The sequence below is a fragment of the Lingula anatina genome, chromosome 10 (assembly GCF_051362555.1).
Source record: "Lingula anatina isolate TDL-2025a chromosome 10, LinAna3.0, whole genome shotgun sequence".
In the NCBI taxonomy this organism is placed as follows: domain Eukaryota; kingdom Metazoa; phylum Brachiopoda; class Lingulata; order Lingulida; family Lingulidae; genus Lingula; species Lingula anatina.
This window is the reverse complement of record NC_141776.1, coordinates 19,287,200-19,310,268: the sequence shown is the minus strand read 5'-3', so window position 1 is coordinate 19,310,268 and position 23,069 is coordinate 19,287,200. Positions and strand designations below refer to the sequence as shown.

The following is a 23,069-nucleotide window of genomic DNA, read 5'->3' as shown; positions in this document are numbered from 1 at the left end:
TTGTTCCATTATTTTTATATTCATTTATTTTCCTCATTTCCCCACTTGAGCTCAGTGTTATTAAATCTTCTGCCTATATAATATTTTTGCTTTCTTATGTCCTTTTGATTATTAATTTTATATTTCTTCAGTCTTTCATTTCCTTTTTTTCATCATTCTGCAACAAGAGCAGCTCAGTTTTTTGTCCACAATAAACATTCCAAAATGAATTTTTATTTGGCTTTACATTTTAAATGATCTTTTTTTTGTAAAAAAAAAAAAAACAGCTTCCTTCCTAAAATCAGCGACCATATATGCATGCATGTTATTGTAACATTGCCGCACCGAATGTAACTCGAACTTTGCTGCTGATATTGTGTCATTTTAATCACAACCTGTTAGACTTGCAACATATGACTCTGCTGGTGTAATTATTTTATCATAAAAAATACCCAGAGCTTATATCGTTATTGGATTGGAACAAATATTTAGGGCCATCTGTTCCCAAGACATTCATAAGGGGCGGATTTAGGCCGTCTTCTGGGTCTTCCGGAAGACGGTCAGATTTTCAAGATAATATTGATGGGTATCTATTTTTTTCTGTCGGAAGACTGTGGAAAATGGAGGATGAATCAACAAAGATAATTTGGAAGACTGTCAGAAAATATTTCTGGATCCGCCCCTGTTCATGGGATATTACTGGTACCGAGTCTACTATTGGGATCACGTATTGATTGATTGCTGTAGCTGTGGTTTACTTCTCTAAATTATAACACAATATTGCGATAACAGGTATTCAGTTTCACTATAAAGTGTCAGTTATGCCTACGATAGAGAAACGAATCTTACCAAATAGTGAATGGAACTGTTAATCACATAACTACATAGACATGTATTCATACCGCTGTTGCCAATTTTCTGTGCAAGATGATCATTCTATGAAGCATTGTTGCAGTTACAAAGATTCTAATTCGAAATCTCGACAGAACTCTTGCGGAAACTATACAATGTGCAATCAGGTTGTTTCGTAATGGCGTTGCGCGTAAAATTAAGTTATGCGTACCCTACCAACTTTAATACATCGACGCAAATACTATCAATAGTTTGCTTAACTTCGGGGTTGATTTTGGTCTTCCAGGCATGCGCAGTAGCGTTAGAATCTGTTCGGACAGTCCCGTAAGCACCGTCAGCTTTACTTCCATTCGCCAGTCGCATAAATATCTGCTTGATATCTTCTGTTATACTGAGGGAAAGAACTTTGTAAACGTATGATATCATTTTCAATGGATTTTCTGCCACATCTTCGTACCGTATTTCAAAGAAACGCCCTGGGTAGCGTTTTTGAATTCGTCGTCCGTTGACAAAATTGTTTTTCATACGCTCACATAAGTCTAGTGTGGCGCGTGTTTTCCCAAGACGTCTGAGCTGCTTCGTGGCAAGACCAGACGACAAGGCACCTCGTGGATCCCTCAACAAATGAATGACGCGGATTCCTGGGTTAGTTTGTAAAAATTTCTCAGTAATATTTATATCATTAAGACGTATACATTTAATGACTTTCACCGTTGTTTTTTCACAAATGTCTTTGTAAATTGGCAAACATGGGGATGAAATATTTTTCACTGTGTTTCTTTTGGTGCATTGTGTAAAACGCCTCACGTGCATCATGCGGTCCTTATTAATATACATCCGACTCCATAGTACAGACAAAGGGATCCGTGACGTATCACAATCAAATAGACCAATCAAACTGTGAAAAAATATTCTCTGCGTTCCTACATCGTCTGCACTCATCTTTGTTCCATTCAAGAGAGCAATGTCATTGGCTTTAGGCTGTTGCGCGTTTATTATGTTGAACAATGGTTCAAATATGTATAAAGCATTTGGATTTCGGTTGAACATTTCACCAAAAAATGACGACCCTGATCGGTAATAGGCAAAAATGAGTACTCCAGTGGTCGGAGATGCCGTGGGCCTACTGACAGCAGACACAGTGGTTGCCTCGCTAGCAAGTGTCATTGAGGTTTTGACAGGCAAAGACGGTTTTATGCTGGCAATTTTAGGAAAAAATTCCAAAGAATCAGATACTTTTATCTCGACAGGTGGCGACTCAGTCACAGATTCTGGACCACGTGTGACTTCCACTGTTGCAGGTGGCGTCGATACACGGCGATACATGTTGGTCCATCTTAGAATCGTTGGCACATTGGTAAAAGAGATGACGCCCACTGAAAACAGTAATATAGTGTCATATATATTAAACAAACCATGATTCTGTATCGGTGCTGATTAAGGTAGGCAGGAAACTAGGTCATCGTGTGTAAATCTGTGCTGAGAGAGACAGAGAGAGTTTCAAGGCTGAGTTCAGCATTTAAATTAATAAAACACGAAATCAGTCTATAATATAGAACACGTTACCTTTTAAGTACATTGCTACATAGACCAGCAACAATCCTGAACACACTCCAGTCAACCAAGTCACGCACGTCATCAATTTTGCCATTGTGGCAAAGATGTGGCCAGATATTTTGGCTTTTGCTCACTGACACATAAACTTGCGACCTTCTCTAACTTCCTTGAAAATTGATGAGTCTTTTCCCCTTGACTCAAGATTTCTATCTTGGCTTCACGAATGCTGTGTATTTATCTGCTGCCTTGACTCAAGCTTTTGACCTCAATTGCCAGTAGAAATCTGAATAATTCATCTGTTAATTTAGGGTTGGAAATACCAAACAATCACATTCATCTGTTAATACTGGGTTGGAAATACTAAACAATCGCATTCATCTGTTAATACTGGGTTGGAAATATCAAACAATCACAAGACATCCTCACAGTGATATTATAGATAGAAAGCGGGGATTGTCGAAAATTGTTTGTTGTCGTTTTTTGCTGTGAACAGTTCAGAATAATGTGCACATAAAATCCACTAATATCAGAAGGAAGAAAAGTCATTGAGAAAATTTTATAATGTCCTTTTGTAGTGATGTCATCAAGCTTTATACTGTTGTTTTGATCACTTTGATAGCTGTCTTAGTATTAGAGAAAATACCAAAACCGAAAAAGGTATTTTCTTCCTACAATACAGATATAGCGTCACCTTGCTTCATTTAATTGGATCTTCGAAAAGTATACTTTAGGTCTTTGTTAAAAGCTTTGTATTGTTCCATTATTTTTATATTCATTTATTTTCCTCATTTCCCCACTTGAGCTCAGTGTTATTAAATCTTCTGCCTATATAATATTTTTGCTTTCTAATGTCCTTTTGATTATTAATTTTATATTTCTTCAGTCTTTCATTTCCTTTTTTTCATCATTCTGCAACAAGAGCAGCTCAGTTTTTTGTCCACAATAAACATTCCAAAATGAATTTTTATTAGGCTTTACATTTTAAATGATTTTTTTTTTGTAAAAAAAAAAAAAAAAAAAAAAACAGCTTCCTTCCTAAAATCAGCGACCATATATGCATGCGTATTATTGTAACATTGCCGCACCGAATGTAACTCGAACTTTGCTGCTGATATTGTGTCATTTTAATCACAACCTGTTAGACTTGCAACATATGACTCTGCTGGTGTAATTATTTTATCATAAAAATATCCAGAGCTTATATCGTTATTGGATTGGAACAAATATTTAGGGCCATCTGTTCCCAAGACCTTCATTATCATGGGATATTACTGGTACCGAGTCTACTATTGGGATCACGTATTGATTGATTGATTGCTGTAGCTGTAGTTTACTTCTCTAAATTATAACACAATATTGCGATAACAGGTATTCAGTTTCACTATAAAGTGTCAGTTATGCCTACGATAGAGAAACGAATCTTACCAAATAGTGAATGGAACTGTTAATCACATAACTACATAGACATGTATTCATACCGCTGTTGCCAAATTTCTGTGCAAGATGATCATTCTATGAAGCATTGTTGCAGTTACAAAGATTCTAATTCGAAATCTCGACAGAACTCTTGCGGAAACTATACAATGTGCAATCAGGTTGTTTCGTAATGGCGTTGCGCGTAAAATTAAGTTATGCGTACCCTACCAACTTTAATACATCGACGCAAATACTATCAATAGTTTGCTTAACTTTTGGTCTTGGCTTTACATTTTAAATGATTTTTTTTTTGTAAAAAAAAAAAAAAAACAGCTTCCTTCCTAAAATCAGCGACCATATATGCATGCGTATTATTGTAACATTGCCGCACCGAATGTAACTCGAACTTTGCTGCTGATATTGTGTCATTTTAATCACAACCTGTTAGACTTGCAAAATATGACTCTGCTGGTGTAATTATTTTATCATAAAAAATATCCAGAGCTTATATCGTTATTGGATTGGAACAAATATTTAGGGCCATCTGTTCCCAAGACCTTCATACAGGGGCGGATTTAGGCCGTATTCTGGGTCTTCCGGAAGACGGTCAGATTTTCAAGATAATATTGATGGGTATCTATTTTTTTCTGTCGGAAGACTGTGGAAAATGGAGGATGAATCAACAAAGATAATTTGGAAGACTGTCAGAAAATATTTCTGGATCCGCCCCTGTTCATGGGATATTACTGGTACCGAGTCTACTATTGGGATCACGTATTGATTGATTGCTGTAGCTGTGGTTTACTTCTATAAATTATAACACAATGATGCGATAACAGGTATTCAGTTTCACTATAAAGTGTCAGTTATGCCTACGATAGAGAAACGAATCTTACCAAATAGTGAATGGAACTGTTAATCACATAACTACATAGACATGTATTCATACCGCTGTTGCCAATTTTCTGTGCAAGATGATCATTCTATGAAGCATTGTTGCAGTTACAAAGATTCTAATTCGAAATCTCGACAGAACTCTTGCGGAAACTATACAATGTGCAATCAGGTTGTTTCGTAATGGAGTTGCGCGTAAAATTAAGTTATGCGTACCCTACCAACTTTAATACATCGACGCAAATACTATCAATAGTTTGCTTAACTTCGGGGTTGATTTTGGTCTTCCAGGCATGCGCAGTAGCGTTGGAATCTGTTCGGACAGTCCCGTAAGCACCGTCAGCTTTACTTCCATTCGCCAGTCGCATAAATGTCTGCTTGATATCTTCTGTTATACTGAGGGAAAGAACTTTGTAAACGTATGATATCATTTTCAATGGATTTTCTGCCACATCTTCGTACCGTATTTCAAAGAAACGCCCTGGGTAGCGTTTTTGAATTCGTCGTCCGTTGACAAGATTGTTTAGGTCTTTGTTAAAAGCTTTGTACTGTTCCATTATTTTTATATTCATTTATTTTCCTCATTTCCCCACATGAGCTCAGTGTTATTACATCTTCTGCCTATATAATATTTTTGCTTTCTAATGTCCTTTTGATTATTAATTTTATATTTCTTCAGTCTGTCATTTCCTTTTTTCAACATTCTGCAACAAGATCAGCTCAGTTTTTTGTCCACAATAAACATTCCAAAATGAATTTTTATTTGGTTTTGCATTTTAAATGATTTTTTGTAAAATATCAAAAACAGCTTCTTTAATAAAAATCAGCGACCATATATGCATGCGTATTATTGTAACATTGCCGCACCGAATGTAACTCGAACTTTGCTGCTGAAATTGTGTCATTTTAATCACAACCTGTTAGACTTGCAAAATATGACTCTGCTGGTGAAATTATTTTATCATAAAAATATCCAGAGCTTATAACGTTATTGGATTGGAACTAATATTTTGGGCCATCTGTTCTCAAGACATTCATAACAGGGGCGGATTTAGGCCGTATTCTGGGTCTTCCGGAAGACGGTCAGATTTTCAAGATAACATTGATGGGTATCTAATTTTTTCTGTCGGAAGACTGTGAAAAATGGAGGATGAATCAACAAAGATAATTTGGAAGACTGTCAGAAAATATTTCTGGATCCGCCCCTGTTCATAGGATATGACTGGTACCCTCTACCAGGGCGAGTGATAGATTTTTTTACAGATATTCACAGATATGTCTCTAGCTATATAGATGGTCATTTAGGGCTGAACTCACTTTTATGGAGAGCCAGGTGCACGAATGATACTGAAAATGTGCATCTAAAGTTGTTTAATCTGATTGCTAGGGTAGCATAAATTTTAAAACTACTTGGAGCTCAATAACAGGCCTCCTGGATATGTCTAACCCAATGCAATGTTGGTAAAATTTTCTATTGCTTTAATCATGTGTATGTCTGAATGTTAAGGTATAAACCTATTTTAAACAAAAATGAGCATAAATGTTTTAAATGTTTTAATTTTGCAATTAAGTTTTACCCACAATAAAGTGTCAGTTATGCCTACGATAGAGAAACAAATCTTACCAAATAGTGAATGGAACTCCTCATCACTTGCCTACATATACATGTACATACATTTATACCGCTGTTGCCAATTTTCTGTGCAAGTTGATCATTCTATGAAACGTTGTTGCAGTTATAACGATTCTAATTCGAAATCTCGACATAACACTTGCGGAAACTATACAGTGAGCGACCAGGATGCTTCGAAATGGCGTTTCGCGTAAAATTAAGCTATGCGTACCCTACCAACTTTAATACATCGACGCAAATACTATCAATAGTTTGCTTAACCTGAGGATTGATTTTGGTCTTCCAGGCATGCGCAGTAGCGTTAGAATCTGTTCGGACAGTCCCGAAAGTCCCGTCAGCTTTACTTCCATTTGCCAGTCGCATAAATGTCTGCTTGATATCTTCTGTTATACTGAGGGAAAGAACTTTGTAAACGTATGATATTATTTTCAATGGATTTTCTGCCACATCTTCGTACCGTATTTCAAAGAAACGCCCTGGGTAGCGTTTTTGAATTCGACGTCCGTTGACAAGATTGTTTTTCATACGCTCACATAAGTTTAGTGTGGCGCGTGTTTTTCCAAGACGTCTGAGCTCCTTCGTGGCAAGACCAGACGACAAAGCGCCTCGTGGATCCCTCAACAAATGAATGACGCGGATCCCTGGGTTAGTTTGTAAAAATTTCTCAGTAATATTTATATCATTAAGACGTATACATTTAATGACTTTCACCGTTGTTTTTTCACAAATGTCTTTGTAAATTGGCAAACATGGGGATGAAATATTTTTCACTGTGTTTCTTTTGGTGCATTGTGTAAAACGCCTCACGTGCATCATGCGGTCCTTATTAATATACATCCGACTCCATAGTACAGACAAAGGGATCCGTGACGTATCACAATCAAATAGACCAATCAAACTGTGAAAAAATATTCTCTGCGTTCCTACATCGTCTGCACTCATCTTTGTTCCATTCAAGAGAGCAATGTCATTGGCTTTAGGCTGTTGCGCGTTTATTATGTTGAACAATGGTTCAAATATGTATAAAGCATTTGGATTTCTGTTGAACATTTCACCAAAAAATGACGACCCTGATCGGTAATAGGCAAAAATGAGTACTCCAGTGGTCGGAGATGCCGTGGGCCTACTGACAGCAGACACAGTGGTTGCCTCGCTAGCAAGTGTCATTGAGGTTTTGACAGGCGGCGACGGTTTTATGCTGGCAATTTTAGGAAAAAATTCCAAAGAATCAGATACTTTTATCTCGACAGGGGGCGACTCAGTCACAGATTCTGGACCACGTGTGACTTCCACTGTTGCAGGTGGCGTCGATACACGGCGATACATGTTGGTCCATCTTAGAATCGTTGGCACATTGGTAAAAGAGATGACGCCCACTGAAAACAGTAATATAGTGTCATATATATTAAACAAACCATGATTCTGTATCGGTGCTGATTAATTCTCAAGAAATTTCCTCACCCCTACTAACCATGAAACTTTTTGACCAAATGATTAAACCAATCCTGCTATATGGCTGTGAGGTTTGGGCACAAGAGATATTTATAGACAAAAAAATGACACTACACAAATTGAATAAGATGCCATTTGAACAGATACATTTAAAAATGTGTAAATGGACACTAGGTTTAAGAAAAACTTCCAGCAGTAATGCTTGCAGGGCAGAACTTGGACGCCTTCCACTGTATTTGGACATTGTAAGTTTGGTGTCCAAATACAGTGCAAGACTGGACAACCTTCCAACTCACAGACTAGTCAAACAAGCTTACGACATGGAGCAAACAGAAAAGGGAAAAAACTGGTTTTGGGCTACTACAAATCTTTCGGCATGCTGGGAAGTTTACCACCCAAATAACAACACACATACTAAAATCCACAACCACCAATACCTAAAGGAAGAAATAATAAAAAAAATAAAGTCAAATTTTTGGGAAGAATTGCAAAAAGGAGAAAACAATAAACTCAGAACATATGGAAAAATTAAACACACTTATGAGGCTGAACCTTATGTAAAACTCAATGTTCCTTTAGCTCAAAAAAGGGTATTAGCAAAAATGAGAATCAGTGATCATGAATTAGAAATTGAAAGAGGGCGATATACAAAACCAAAGAAGCCAATTGACAAAAGGAAATGCCCCCACTGCGACTCAGTAGAAGATGAAGCACACTTTTTTCTAGAATGCAGTGAACACAGAGTCGAACGGGAAATACTGTTCGCTTCCATACCAGAGGTGAATTTGCAGGGTCCAACAGACAATAAACTATCTATTTTACTCAATCCACTCTCTGCGCAGAGTGTGATTGCCATATGTAAATTTGTTAACAGTGCAATTAAAAAGCGTGTATCCCTGCGTGGATGAGCATAGTTTATTACTTAAATTATTCTTTTTAATATTTGTATTAGTTAGAGAGCCTGTAAATGTAAACTATTTCTTTGTGCTCAATAAATTATTATTATTATTATTAAGGTAGGCAGGAAACTAGGTCATCGTGTGTAAATCTGTGCTGAGAGAGAGAGAGTTTCCAAGCTGAGTTCATCATTTAAATTGATAAAACACGAAATCAGTCTATAATATAGAACACGTTACCTTTTAAGTACATTGCTACATAGACCAGCAACAATCCTGAACACACTCCAGTCAACCAAGTCACACACGTCATAAGTTTTGCCATCGTGGCAAAGATGTGGCCAGATATTTTGGCTTTTGCTCACTGACACATAAACTTGCGACCTTCTCTAACTTCCTTGAAAATTGATGAGTCTTTTCCCCTTGACTCAAGATTTCTATCTTGGCTTCACGAATGCTGTGTATTTATCTGCTGCCTTGACTCAAGCTTTTGACCACAATTGCCAGTAGAAATCTGAATAATTCATCTGTTAATACTGGGTTGGAAATACCAAACAATCACATTCATCTGTTAATACTGGGTTGGAAATACCAAACAATCACATTCATCTGTTAATACTGGGTTGAAAATATCAAACAATCACAAGACATCCTCACAGTGATATTATAGATAGAAAGCGGGGATTGTCGAAAATTGTTTGTTGTCGTTTTTTGCTGTGAACAGTTCAGAATAATGTGCACATAAAATCCACTAATATCAGAAGGAAGAAAAGTCATTGAGAAAATTTTATAATGTCCTTTTGTAGTGATGTCATCAAGCTTTCTACTGTTGTTTTGATTACTTTGATAGCTGTCTTAGTGCTAGAGAAAATACCAAAACCGAAAAAGATATTTTCTTCCTACAATACAGATATAGCGTCACCTTGCTTCATTTAATTGGATCTTCGAAAAGTATACTTTAGGTCTTTGTTAAAAGCTTTGTACTGTTCCATTATTTTTATATTCATTTATTTTCCTCATTTCCCCACATGAGCTCAGTGTTATTACATCTTCTGCCTATATAATATTTTTGCTCTCTAATGTCCTTTTGATTATTAATTTTATATTTCTTCAGTCTGTCATTTCCTTTTTTCAACATTCTGCAACAAGATCAGCTCAGTTTTTTGTCCACAATAAACATTCCAAAATGAATTTTTATTTGGTTTTGCATTTTAAATGATTTTTTGTAAAATATCAAAAACAGCTTCTTTAATAAAAATCAGCGACCATATATGCATGCGTATTATTGTAACATTGCCGCACCGAATGTAACTCGAACTTTGCTGCTGAAATTGTGTCATTTTAATCACAACCTGTTAGACTTGCAAAATATGACTCTGCTGGTGAAATTATTTTATCATAAAAATATCCAGAGCTTATAACGTTATTGGATTGGAACTAATATTTTGGGCCATCTGTTCTCAAGACATTCATAACAGGGGCGGATTTAGGCCGTATTCTGGGTCTTCCGGAAGACGGTCAGATTTTCAAGATAACATTGATGGGTATCTAATTTTTTCTGTCGGAAGACTGTGAAAAATGGAGGATGAATCAACAAAGATAATTTGGAAGACTGTCAGAAAATATTTCTGGATCCGCCCCTGTTCATAGGATATGACTGGTACCCTCTACCAGGGCGAGTGATAGATTTTTTTACAGATATTCACAGATATGTCTCTAGCTATATAGATGGTCATTTAGGGCTGAACTCACTTTTATGGAGAGCCAGGTGCACGAATGATACTGAAAATGTGCATCTAAAGTTGTTTAATCTGATTGCTAGGGTAGCATAAATTTTAAAACTACTTGGAGCTCAATAACAGGCCTCCTGGATATGTCTAACCCAATGCAATGTTGGTAAAATTTTCTATTGCTTTAATCATGTGTATGTCTGAATGTTAAGGTATAAACCTATTTTAAACAAAAATGAGCATAAATGTTTTAAATGTTTTAATTTTGCAATTCAGTTTTACCCACAATAAAGTGTCAGTTATGCCTACGATAGAGAAACAAATCTTACCAAATAGTGAATGGAACTCCTCATCACTTGCCTACATATACATGTACATACATTTATACCGCTGTTGCCAATTTTCTGTGCAAGTTGATCATTCTATGAAACGTTGTTGCAGTTATAACGATTTTAATTCGAAATCTCGACATAACACTTGCGGAAACTATACAGTGAGCGACCAGGATGTTTCGAAATGGCGTTTCGCGTAAAATTAAGCTATGCGTACCCTACCAACTTTAATACATCGACGCAAATACTATCAATAGTTTGCTTAACCTGAGGATTGATTTTGGTCTTCCAGGCATGCGCAGTAGCGTTAGAATCTGTTCGGACAGTCCCGAAAGTCCCGTCAGCTTTACTTCCATTTGCCAGTCGCATAAATGTCTGCTTGATATCTTCTGTTATACTGAGGGAAAGAACTTTGTAAACGTATGATATCATTTTCAATGGATTTTCTGCCACATCTTCGTACCGTATTTCAAAGAAACGCCCTGGGTAGCGTTTTTGAATTCGACGTCCGTTGACAAGATTGTTTTTCATACGCTTACATAAGTTTAGTGTGGCGCGTGTTTTTCCAAGACGTCTGAGCTCCTTCGTGGCAAGACCAGACGACAAGGCACCTCGTGGATCCCTCAACAAATGAATGACGCGGATCCCTGGGTTAGTTTGTAAAAATTTCTCAGTAATATTTATATCATTAAGACGTATACATTTAATGACTTTCACCGTTGTTTTTTCACAAATGTCTTTGTAAATTGGCAAACATGGGGATGAAATATTTTTCACTGTGTTTCTTTTGGTGCATTGTGTAAAACGCCTCACGTGCATCATGCGGTCCTTATTAATATACATCCGACTCCATAGTACAGACAAAGGGATCCGTGACGTATCACAATCAAATAGACCAATCAAACTGTGAAAAAATATTCTCTGCGTTCCTACATCGTCTGCACTCATCTTTGTTCCATTCAAGAGAGCAATGTCATTGGCTTTAGGCTGTTGCGCGTTTATTATGTTGAACAATGGTTCAAATATGTATAAAGCATTTGGATTTCTGTTGAACATTTCACCAAAAAATGACGACCCTGATCGGTAATAGGCAAAAATGAGTACTCCAGTGGTCGGAGATGCCGTGGGCCTACTGACAGCAAACACAGTGGTTGCCTCGCTAGCAAGTGTCATTGAGGTTTTGACAGGCGGCGACGGTTTTATGCTGGTCATTTTAGGAAAAAATTCCAAAGAATCAGATACTTTTATCTCGACAGGGGGCGACTCAGTCACAGATTCTGGACCACGTGTGACTTCCACTGTTGCAGGTGGCGTCGATACACGGCGATACATGTTGGTCCATCTTAGAATCGTTGGCACATTGGTAAAAGAGATGACGCCCACTGAAAACAGTAATATAGTGTCATATATATTAAACAAACCATGATTCTGTATCGGTGCTGATTAAGGTAGGCAGGAAACTAGGTCATCGTGTGTAAATCTGTGCTGAGAGAGAGAGAGTTTCCAAGCTGAGTTCATCATTTAAATTAATAAAACACGAAATCAGTCTATAATATAGAACACGTTACCTTTTAAGTACATTGCTACATAGACCAGCAACAATCCTGAACACACTCCAGTCAACCAAGTCACACACGTCATAAGTTTTGCCATCGTGGCAAAGATGTGGCCAGATATTTTGGCTTTTGCTCTCTTACACATAAACTTGCGATCTTATCTAACTTCCTTGAAAATTGATGAGTCTTTTTCCCTTGACTTAAGATTTCTATCTTGGCTTCACGAATGCTGTGTATTTATCTGCTGCCTTGACTCAAACTTTTGACCACAATTGCCAGTAGAAATCTGAATAATTCATCTGTTAATACTGGGTTGGAAATACCAAACAATCACAAGACATCCTCACAGTGATATTATAGATAGAAAGCGGGGATTGTCGAAAATTGTTTGTTGTCGTTTTTTGCTGTGAACAGTTCAGAATAATGTGCACATAAAATCCACTAATATCAGAAGGAAGAAAAGTCATTGAGAAAATTTTATAATGTCCTTTTGTAGTGATGTCATCAAGCTTTATACTGTTGTTTTGATCACTTTGATAGCTGTCTTAGTATTAGAGAAAATACCAAAACCGAAAAAGGTATTTTCTTCCTACAATACAGATATAGCGTCACCTTGCTTCATTTAATTGGATCTTCGAAAAGTATACTTTAGGTCTTTGTTAAAAGCTTTGTATTGTTCCATTATTTTTATATTCATTTATTTTCCTCATTTCCCCACTTGAGCTCAGTGTTATTAAATCTTCTGCCTATATAATATTTTTGCTTTCTAATGTCCTTTTGATTATTAATTTTATATTTCTTCAGTCTTTCATTTCCTTTTTTTCATCATTCTGCAACAAGAGCAGCTCAGTTTTTTGTCCACAATAACATTCCAAAATGAATTTTTATTTGGCTTTACATTTTAAATGATTTTTTTTTGTAAAAAAAAAAAAAAAAAACAGCTTCCTTCCTAAAATCAGCGACCATATATGCATGGGTATTATTGTAACATTGCCGCACCGAATGTAACTCGAACTTTGCTGCTGATATTGTGTCATTTTAATCACAACCTGTTAGACTTGCAACATATGACTCTGCTGGTGTAATTATTTTATCATAAAAAATATCTAGAGCTTATATCGTTATTGGATTGGAACAAATATTTAGGGCCATCTGTTCCCAAGACCTTCATACAGGGGCGGATTTAGGCCGTCTTCTGGGTCTTCCGGAAGACGGTCAGATTTTCAAGATAATATTGATGGGTATCTAATTTTTTCTGTCGGAAGACTGTGGAAAATGGAGGATGAATCAACAAAGATAATTTGGAAGACTGTCAGAAAATATTTCTGGATCCGCCCCTGTTCATGGGATATTACTGGTACCGAGTCTACTATTGGGATCACGTATTGATTGATTGCTGTAGCTGTGGTTTACTTCTCTAAATTATAACACAATGATGCGATAACAGGTATTCACTTTCACTATAAAGTGTCAGTTATGCCTACGATAGAGAAACGAATCTTACCAAATAGTGAATGGAACTGTTAATCACATAACTACATAGACATGTATTCATACCGCTGTTGCCAATTTTCTGTGCAAGCATTCTATGAAGCATTGTTGCAGTTACAAAGATTCTAATTCGAAATCTCGACAGAACTCTTGCGGAAACTATACAATGTGCAATCAGGTTGTTTCGTAATGGCGTTGCGCGTAAAATTAAGTTATGCGTACCCTACCAACTTTAATACATCGACGCAAATACTATCAATAGTTTGCTTAACTTCGGGGTTGATTTTGGTCTTCCAGGCATGCGCAGTAGCGTTAGAATCTGTTCGGACAGTCCCGTAAGCACCGTCAGCTTTACTTCCATTCGCCAGTCGCATAAATGTCTGCTTGATATCTTCTGTTATACTGAGGGAAAGAACTTTGTAAACGTATGATATCATTTTCAATGGATTTTCTGCCACATCTTCGTACCGTATTTCAAAGAAACGCCCTGGGTAGCGTTTTTGAATTCGACGTCCGTTGACAAGATTGTTTTTCATACGCTCACATAAGTCTAGTGTGGCGCGTGTTTTTCCAAGACGTCTGAGCTCCTTCGTGGCAAGACCAGACGACAAGGCGCCTCGTGGATCCCTCAACAAATGAATGACGCGGATTCCTGGGTTAGTTTGTAAAAATTTCTCAGTAATATTTATATCATTAAGACGTATACATTTAATGACTTTCACCGTTGTTTTTTCACAAATGTCTTTGTAAATTGGCAAACATGGGGATGAAATATTTTTCACTGTGTTTCTTTTGGTGCATTGTGTAAAACGCCTCACGTGCATCATGCGGTCCTTATTAATATACATCCGACTCCATAGTACAGACAAAGGGATCCGTGACGTATCACAATCAAATAGACCAATCAAACTGTGAAAAAATATTCTCTGCGTTCCTACATCGTCTGCACTCATCTTTGTTCCATTCAAGAGAGCAATGTCATTGGCTTTAGGCTGTTGCGCGTTTATTATGTTGAACAATGGTTCAAATATGTATAAAGCATTTGGATTTCGGTTGAACATTTCACCAAAAAATGACGACCCTGATCGGTAATAGGCAAAAATGAGTACTCCAGTGGTCGGAGATGCCGTGGGCCTACTGACAGCAGACACAGTGGTTGCCTCGCTAGCAAGTGTCATTGAGGTTTTGACAGGCGGCGACGGTTTTATGCTGGCAATTTTAGGAAAAAATTCCAAAGAATCAGATACTTTTATCTCGACAGGGGGCGACTCAGTCACAGATTCTGGACCACGTGTGACTTCCACTGTTGCAGGTGGCGTCGATACACGGCGATACATGTTGGTCCATCTTAGAATCGTTGGCACATTGGTAAAAGAGATGACGCCCACTGAAAACAGTAATATAGTGTCATATATATTAAACAAACCATGATTCTGTATCGGTGCTGATTAAGGTAGGCAGGAAACTAGGTCAGCGTGTGTAAATTTGGCTGAGAGAGAGAGAGTTTCCAAGCTGAGTTCATCATTTAAATTAATAAAACACGAAATCAGTCTATAATATAGAACACGTTACCTTTTAAGTACATTGCTACATAGACCAGCAACAATCCTGAACACACTCCAGTTAACCAAGTCACGCACGTCATCAATTTTGCCATTGTGGCAAAGATTTGGCCAGATATTTTGGCTTTTGCTCACTGACACATAAACTTGCGACCTTCTCTAACTTCCTTGAAAATTGATGAGTCTTTTCCCCTTGACTCAAGATTTCTATCTTGGCTTCACGAATGCTGTGTATTTATCTGCTGCCTTGACTCAAGCTTTTGACCACAATTGCCAGTAGAAATCTGAATAATTCATCTGTTAATTTCGGGTTGGAAATACCAAACAATCACATTCATCTGTTAATACTGGGTTGGAAATATCAAACAATCACAAGGTATCCTCACAGTGATATTATAGATAGAAAGCGGGGATTGTCGAAAATTGTTTGTTGTCGTTTTTTGCTGTGAACAGTTCAGAATAATGTGCACATAAAATCCACTAATATCAGAAGGAAGAAAAGTCATTGAGAAAATTTTATAATGTCCTTTTGTAGTGATGTCATCAAGCTTTCTACTGTTGTTTTGATTACTTTGATAGCTGTCTTAGTGCTAGAGAAAATACCAAAACCGAAAAAGATATTTTCTTCCTACAATACAGATATAGCGTCACCTTGCTTCATTTAATTGGATCTTCGAAAAGTATACTTTAGGTCTTTGTTAAAAGCTTTGTACTGTTCCATTATTTTTATATTCATTTATTTTCCTCATTTCCCCACTTGAGCTCAGTGTTATTACATCTTCTGCCTATATAATATTTTTGCTTTCTAATGTCCTTTTGATTATTAATTTTATATTTCTTCAGTCTTTCATTTCCTTTTTTCAACATTCTGCAACAAGATCAGCTCAGTTTTTTGTCCACAATAAACATTCCAAAATTAATTTTTATTTGGTTTTGCATTTTAAATGATTTTTTGTAAAATATCAAAAACAGCTTCTTTAATAAAAATCAGCGACCATATATGCATGCGTATTATTGTAACATTGCCGCACCGAATGTAACTCGAACTTTGCTGCTGAAATTGTGTCATTTTAATCAAAACCTGTTAGACTTGCAAAATATGACTCTGCTGGTGTAATTATTTTATCATAAAAATATCCAGAGCTTATAACGTTATTGGATTGGAACTAATATTTAGATCCATCTGTTCTCAAGACATTCATAACAGGGGCGGATTTAGGCCGTATTCTGGGTCTTCCGGAAGACGGTCAGATTTTCAAGATAATATTGATGGGTATCTAATTTTTTCTGTCGGAAGACTGTGAAAAATGGAGGATGAATCAACAAAGATAATTTGGAAGACTGTCAGAAAATATTTCTGGATCCGCCCCTGTTCATGGGATATGACTGGTACCCTCTACCAGGGCGAGTGATAGATTTTTTTTACAGATATTCACAGATATGTCTCTAGCTAGATAGATGGTCATTTAGGGCTGAACTCACCCTGTTGAGGAATCCCATGTGGAAACAATTATCTCTGCGCGCGCGCCAAAGGCTTTGTACTTGCTCTGCATGAGCTGAGCTTCACACCGATGTGATAACTGCTCGTTACGCAACCAGTCTAAGGCTTTTTTTATCTGTCACAGAAGAGCAAGTGATTGAAGTCAGAGTAATTAACTGTCTTGATTGCTGTCACGCAGACTTAGACTGGACCTGCTAAGTGGCGGTGCCTGAGCAGTTATGCAAACAATTATCAGCCATGTAATCAGCCTTGAGATTCCTCAACAGGGTGTTGAGCCTAAATGACCATCTATCTAGCTAGAGACATATCTGTGAATATCTGTAAAAAAATCTATCACTCACTCTGGTAGAGTGTATATGACTGGTACCGAATCTACTATTGGGATCACGTATTGATTGATTGCTGTAGCTGTGGTTTAATTCTCTAAATAATAACACAATGAAGCGATAACAAATATTTAGTTTTACCCACAATAAAGTGTCAGTTATGCCTACGATAGAGAAATCTTACCAAATAGTGAATAGAACTCCTCATCACATGCCTACATATACTTGTACATACATTTATACCGCTGTTGCCAATTTTCTGTGCAAGTTGATCATTCTATGAAACGTTGTTGCAGTTATAACGATTCTAATTCGAAATCTCGACATAACACTTGCGGAAACTATACCGTGAGCGACCAGGATGTTTCGAAATGGCGTTTCGCGTAAAATTAAGTTATGCGTACCCTACCAACTTTAATACATCGACGCAAATACTATCAATAGTTTGCTTAACTTCGGGGTTGATTTTGGTCTTCCAGGCATGCGCAGTAGCGTTAGAATCTGTTCGGACAGTCCCGAAAGTCCCGTCAGCTTTACTTCCATTCGCCAGTCGCATAAATGTCTGCTTGATATCTTCTGTTATACTGAGGGAAAGAACTTTGTAGACGTATGATATCATTTTCAATGGATTTTCTGCCACATCTTCGTACCGTATTTCAAAGAAACGCCCTGGGTAGCGTTTTTGAATTCGACGTCCGTTGACAAGATTGTTTTTCATACGCTCACATAAGTCTAGTGTGGCGCGTGTTTTTCCAAGACGTCTGAGCTCCTTCGTGGCAAGACCAGACGACAAGGCGCCTCGTGGATCCCTCAACAAATGAATGACGCGGATTCCTGGGTTAGTTTGTAAAAATTTCTCAGTAATATTTATATCATTAAGACGTATACATTTAATGACTTTCACCGTTGTTTTTTCACAAATGTCTTTGTAAATTGGCAAACATGGGGATGAAATATTTTTCACTGTGTTTCTTTTGGTGCATTGTGTAAAACGCCTCACGTGCATCATGCGGTCCTTATTAATATACATCGGACTCCATAGTACAGACAAAGGGATCCGTGACGTATCACAATCAAATAGACCAATCAAACTGTGAAAAAATATTCTCTGCGTTCCTACATCGTCTGCACTCATCTTTGTTCCATTCAAGAGAGCAATGTCATTGGCTTTAGGCTGTTGCGCGTTTATTATGTTGAACAATGGTTCAAATATGTATAAAGCATTTGGATTTCTGTTGAACATTTCACCAAAAAATGACGACCCTGATCGGTAATAGGCAAAAATGAGTACTCCAGTGGTCGGAGATGCCGTGGGCCTACTGACAGCAGACACAGTGGTTGCCTCGCTAGCAAGTGTCATTGAGGTTTTGACAGGCGGCGACGGTTTTATGCTGGCAATTTTAGGAAAAAATTCCAAAGAATCAGATACTTTTATCTCGACAGGGGGCGACTCAGTCACAGATTCTGGACCACGTGTGACTTCCACTGTTGCAGGTGGCGTCGATACACGGCGATACATGTTGGTCCATCTTAGAATCGTTGGCACATTGGTAAAAGAGATGACGCCCACTGAAAACAGTAATATAGTGTCATATATATTAAACAAACCATGATTCTGTATCGGTGCTGATTAAAGTAGGCAGGAAACTAGGTCATCGTGTGTAAATCTGTGCTGAGAGAGAGAGAGTTTCCAAGCTGAGTTCATCATTTAAATTAATAAAACACGAAATCAGTCTATAATATAGAACACGTTACCTTTTAAGTACATTGCTACATAGACCAGCAACAATCCTGAACACACTCCAGTCAACCAAGTCACGCACGTCATAAGTTTTGCCATCGTGGCAAAGATGTGGCCAGATATTTTGGCTTTTGCTCACTGACACATAAACTTGCGACCTTCTCTAACTTCCTTGAAAATTGATGAGTCTTTTCCCCTTGACTCAAGATTTCTATCTTGGCTTCACGAATGCTGTGTATTTATCTGCTGCCTTGACTCAAGCTTTTGACCACAATTGCCAGTAGAAATCTGAATAATTCATCTGTTAATTTCGGGTTGGAAATACCAAACAATCACATTCATCTGTTAATACTGGGTTGGAAATATCAAACAATCACAAGGTATCCTCACAGTGATATTATAGATAGAAAGCGGGGATTGTCGAAAATTGTTTGTTGTCGTTTTTTGCTGTGAACAGTTCAGAATAATGTGCACATAAAATCCACTAATATCAGAAGGAAGAAAAGTCATTGAGAAAATTTTATAATGTCCTTTTGTAGTGATGTCATCAAGCTTTTTACTGTTGTTTTGATCACTTTGATAGCTGTCTTAGTATAAGAGAAAATACCAAAACCGAAAAGGGTATTTTCTTCCTACAATACAGATATAGCGTCACCTTGCTTCATTTAATTGGATCTTCGAAAAGTATACTTTAGGTCTTTGTTAAAAGCTTTGTATTGTTCCATTATTTTTATATTCATTTATTTTCCTCATTTCCCCACTTGAGCTCAGTGTTATTACATCTTCTGCCTATATAATATTTTTGCTTTCTAATGTCCTTTTGATTATTAATTTTATATTTCTTCAGTCTTTCATTTCCTTTTTTCAACATTCTGCAACAAGATCAGCTCAGTTTTTTGTCCACAATAAACATTCCAAAATTAATTTTTATTTGGTTTTGCATTTTAAATGATTTTTTGTAAAATATCAAAAACAGCTTCTTTAATAAAAATCAGCGACCATATATGCATGCGTATTATTGTAACATTGCCGCACCGAATGTAACTCGAACTTTGCTGCTGAAATTGTGTCATTTTAATCAAAACCTGTTAGACTTGCAAAATATGACTCTGCTGGTGTAATTATTTTATCATAAAAATATCCAGAGCTTATAACGTTATTGGATTGGAACTAATATTTTGAGCCATCTGTTCTCAAGACATTCATAACAGGGGCGGATTTAGGCCGTATTCTGGGTCTTCCGGAAGACGGTCAGATTTTCAAGATAATATTGATGGGTATCTAATTTTTTCTGTCGGAAGACTGTGAAAAATGGAGGATGAATCAACAATGATAATTTGGAAGACTGTCAGAAAATATTTCTGGATCCGCCCCTGTTCATGGGATATGACTGGTACCCTCTACCAGGGCGAGTGATAGATTTTTTTACAGATATTCACAGATATGTCTCTAGCTAGATAGATGGTCATTTAGGGCTGAACTCACCCTGTTGAGGAATCCCATGTGGAAACAATTATCTCTGCGCGCGCGCCAAAGGCTTTGTACTTGCTCTGCATGAGCTGAGCTTCACACCGATGTGATAACTGCTCGTTACGCAACCAGTCTAAGGCTTTTTTTATCTGTCACAGAAGAGCAAGTGATTGAAGTCAGAGTAATTAACTGTCTTGATTGCTGTCACGCAGACTTAGACTGGACCTGCTAAGTGGCAGTGCCTGAGCAGTTATGCAAACAATTATCAGCCATGTAATCAGCCTTGAGATTGCTCAACAGGGTGAGTTCAGCCCTAAATGACCATCTATCTAGCTAGAGGCATATCTGTGAATATCTGTAAAAAATCTATCACTCGCTCTGGTAGAGTGTATATGACTGGTACCGAGTCTACTATTGGGATCACGTATTGATTGATTGCTGTAGCTGTGGTTTAATTCTCTAAATAATAACACAATGAAGCGATAACAAATGTTCAGTTTTACCCACAATAAAGTGTCAGTTATGCCTACGGTAGAGAAATCTTACCAAATAGTGAATAGAACTCCTCATCACATGCCTACATATACATGTACATACATGTATACCGCTGTTGCCAATTTTCTGTGCAAGTTGATCATTCTATGAAACGTTGTTGCAGTTATAACGATTCTAATTCGAAATCTCGACATAACACTTGCGGAAACTATACAGTGAGCGACCAGGATGTTTCGAAATGGCGTTTCGCGTAAAATTAAGTTATGCGTACCCTACCAACTTTAATACATCGACGCAAATACTATCAATAGTTTGCTTAACTTCGGGGTTGATTTTGGTCTTCCAGGCATGCGCAGTAGCGTTCGAATCTGTTCGGACAGTCCCTAAAGTCCCGTCAGCTTTACTTCCATTTGCCAGTCGCATAAATGTCTGCTTGATATCTTCTGTTATACTGAGGGAAAGAACTTTGTAAACGTATGATATCATTTTCAATGGATTTTCTGCCACATCTTCGTACCGTATTTCAAAGAAACGCCCTGGGTAGCGATTTTGAATTCGACGTCCGTTGACAAGATTGTTTTTCATACGCTCACATAAGTCTAGTGTGGCGCGTGTTTTCCCAAGACGTCTGAGCTGCTTCGTGGCAAGACCAGACGACAAGGCACCTCGTGGATCCCTCAACAAATGAATGACGCGGATTCCTGGGTTAGTTTGTAAAAATTTCTCAGTAATATTTATATCATTAAGACGTATACATTTAATGACTTTCACCGTTGTTTTTTCACAAATGTCTTTGTAAATTGGCAAACATGGGGATGAAATATTTTTCACTGTGTTTCTTTTGGTGCATTGTGTAAAACGCCTCACGTGCATCATGCGGTCCTTACCAATATACATCGGACTCCATAGTACAGACAAAGGGATCCGTGACGTATCACAATCAAATAGACCAATCAAACTGTGAAAAATTATTCTCTGCGTTCCTACATCATCTGCACTCAACTTTGTTCCATTCAAAAAAGCAATGTCATTGGCTTTAGGCTGTTGCACGTTTTTTATGTTGAGCAATGGTTCAAATATGTATAAAGCATTTGGATTTCGGTTGAACATTTCACCAAAAAATGACGATCCTGACCGATAATAGGCAAAAATTAGTACTCCAGTGGTTGGAGATGCGGTGAGCTTACTGACAGCGGACACAGTGGTTGCCTCTCTAGCAAGTGTCACTGGAGTTTCGCCAGGCAAAGACGGTTTTATGCTGGTCATTTTAGGAAAAAATTCCAAAGAATCAGATACTTTTATCTCGACAGGGGGCGACTCAGTCACAGATGCTGGACCACGTGTGACTTCCACTGTTGCAGTTGGCGTCGATACATGGTGATACATGTTGGTCCATCTTAGAATCGTTGGCACATTGGTAAAAGAGATGACGCCCACTGAAAACATTAATATGATGTCATATATATTTTGGACAGTCCTTGATTCTGTTATTGTACTAAGATGTGCGGGAAACTAGGTTGTCCTATGTAAATCTGTGTAGAGAGAGAGAGAGAGAGAGAGAGAGAGAGAGAGAGAGAGAGAGTTTCCAAGCTGAGTCCAGAATTAAATTTAATAAAACATGAAATCAGTCTATAATATAAAACACATTACCTCTCCAGTACATTGCTACATAGACCAGCAACAATCCTGAACACACTCCAGTCAACCAAGTCACGCACGTCATCAATTTTGCCATCATGACAAAGATATGGCCAGAAACTTTAAATTTGGTTTTTGCTCTCTTACACACGAACCCGTTGCCTTGTCGAACTTCTTTGAAAATGGACGGAATTTTCCCCTTGACTTAAGATTTCTATCTTAACATCACGAATGTTATATATGTATTATTGACATCAGTTGCCAGTAGAAATCTGAATAATTTAGCTGATACCACTGGGTTGGAAGTATCAAGCAATCACAAGACAACCTCACAGTGATTTTATATAGAATAGAATTAGAGAATATTATTCTATAATATAAAATTTTCACAAATTAACCACTGTCTAATATTCTATCCACTTATCTGTACTGCACAGCACGAGCCATCAGCATGCAGAATTGACGCTTGGTTTAAAAAGCGAACGCCTCTACTCATTGCTCGACCCGGCATTGCATAAGGATTTTATACCAATTCTAACGAAGTATAA

General features: G+C 37.5%; 2 protein-coding genes across 2 annotated transcripts; both read right to left on the bottom strand.

Annotated features, from left to right (window-relative positions):
• Positions 1–17,359: 17,359 nt before the first annotated feature.
• LOC147759728 (carbohydrate sulfotransferase 1-like) lies at positions 17,360–18,797 on the bottom strand. The gene has a single exon (XM_086997954.1). The coding sequence runs from the start codon at positions 18,694–18,696 to the stop codon at positions 17,572–17,574; it is 1,125 nt and encodes a 374-aa protein (XP_086854080.1). The 5' UTR covers positions 18,697–18,797; the 3' UTR covers positions 17,360–17,571.
• Positions 18,798–21,144: 2,347 nt separating this feature from the next.
• On the bottom strand, positions 21,145–22,313 carry LOC147759727 (carbohydrate sulfotransferase 1-like). Its single transcript, XM_086998226.1, has one exon. The coding sequence runs from the start codon at positions 22,267–22,269 to the stop codon at positions 21,145–21,147; it is 1,125 nt and encodes a 374-aa protein (XP_086854352.1). The 5' UTR covers positions 22,270–22,313.
• Positions 22,314–23,069: the final 756 nt, after the last annotated feature.

Excerpts from the sequence above, each read along its gene's own strand:
- LOC147759728 (XM_086997954.1), bottom strand. The coding sequence starts at position 18,696 with ATGTATCGCCGTGTATCGACGCCACCTGCAACAGTGGAAGTCACACGT.
- LOC147759727 (XM_086998226.1), bottom strand. The coding sequence starts at position 22,269 with ATGTATCACCATGTATCGACGCCAACTGCAACAGTGGAAGTCACACGT.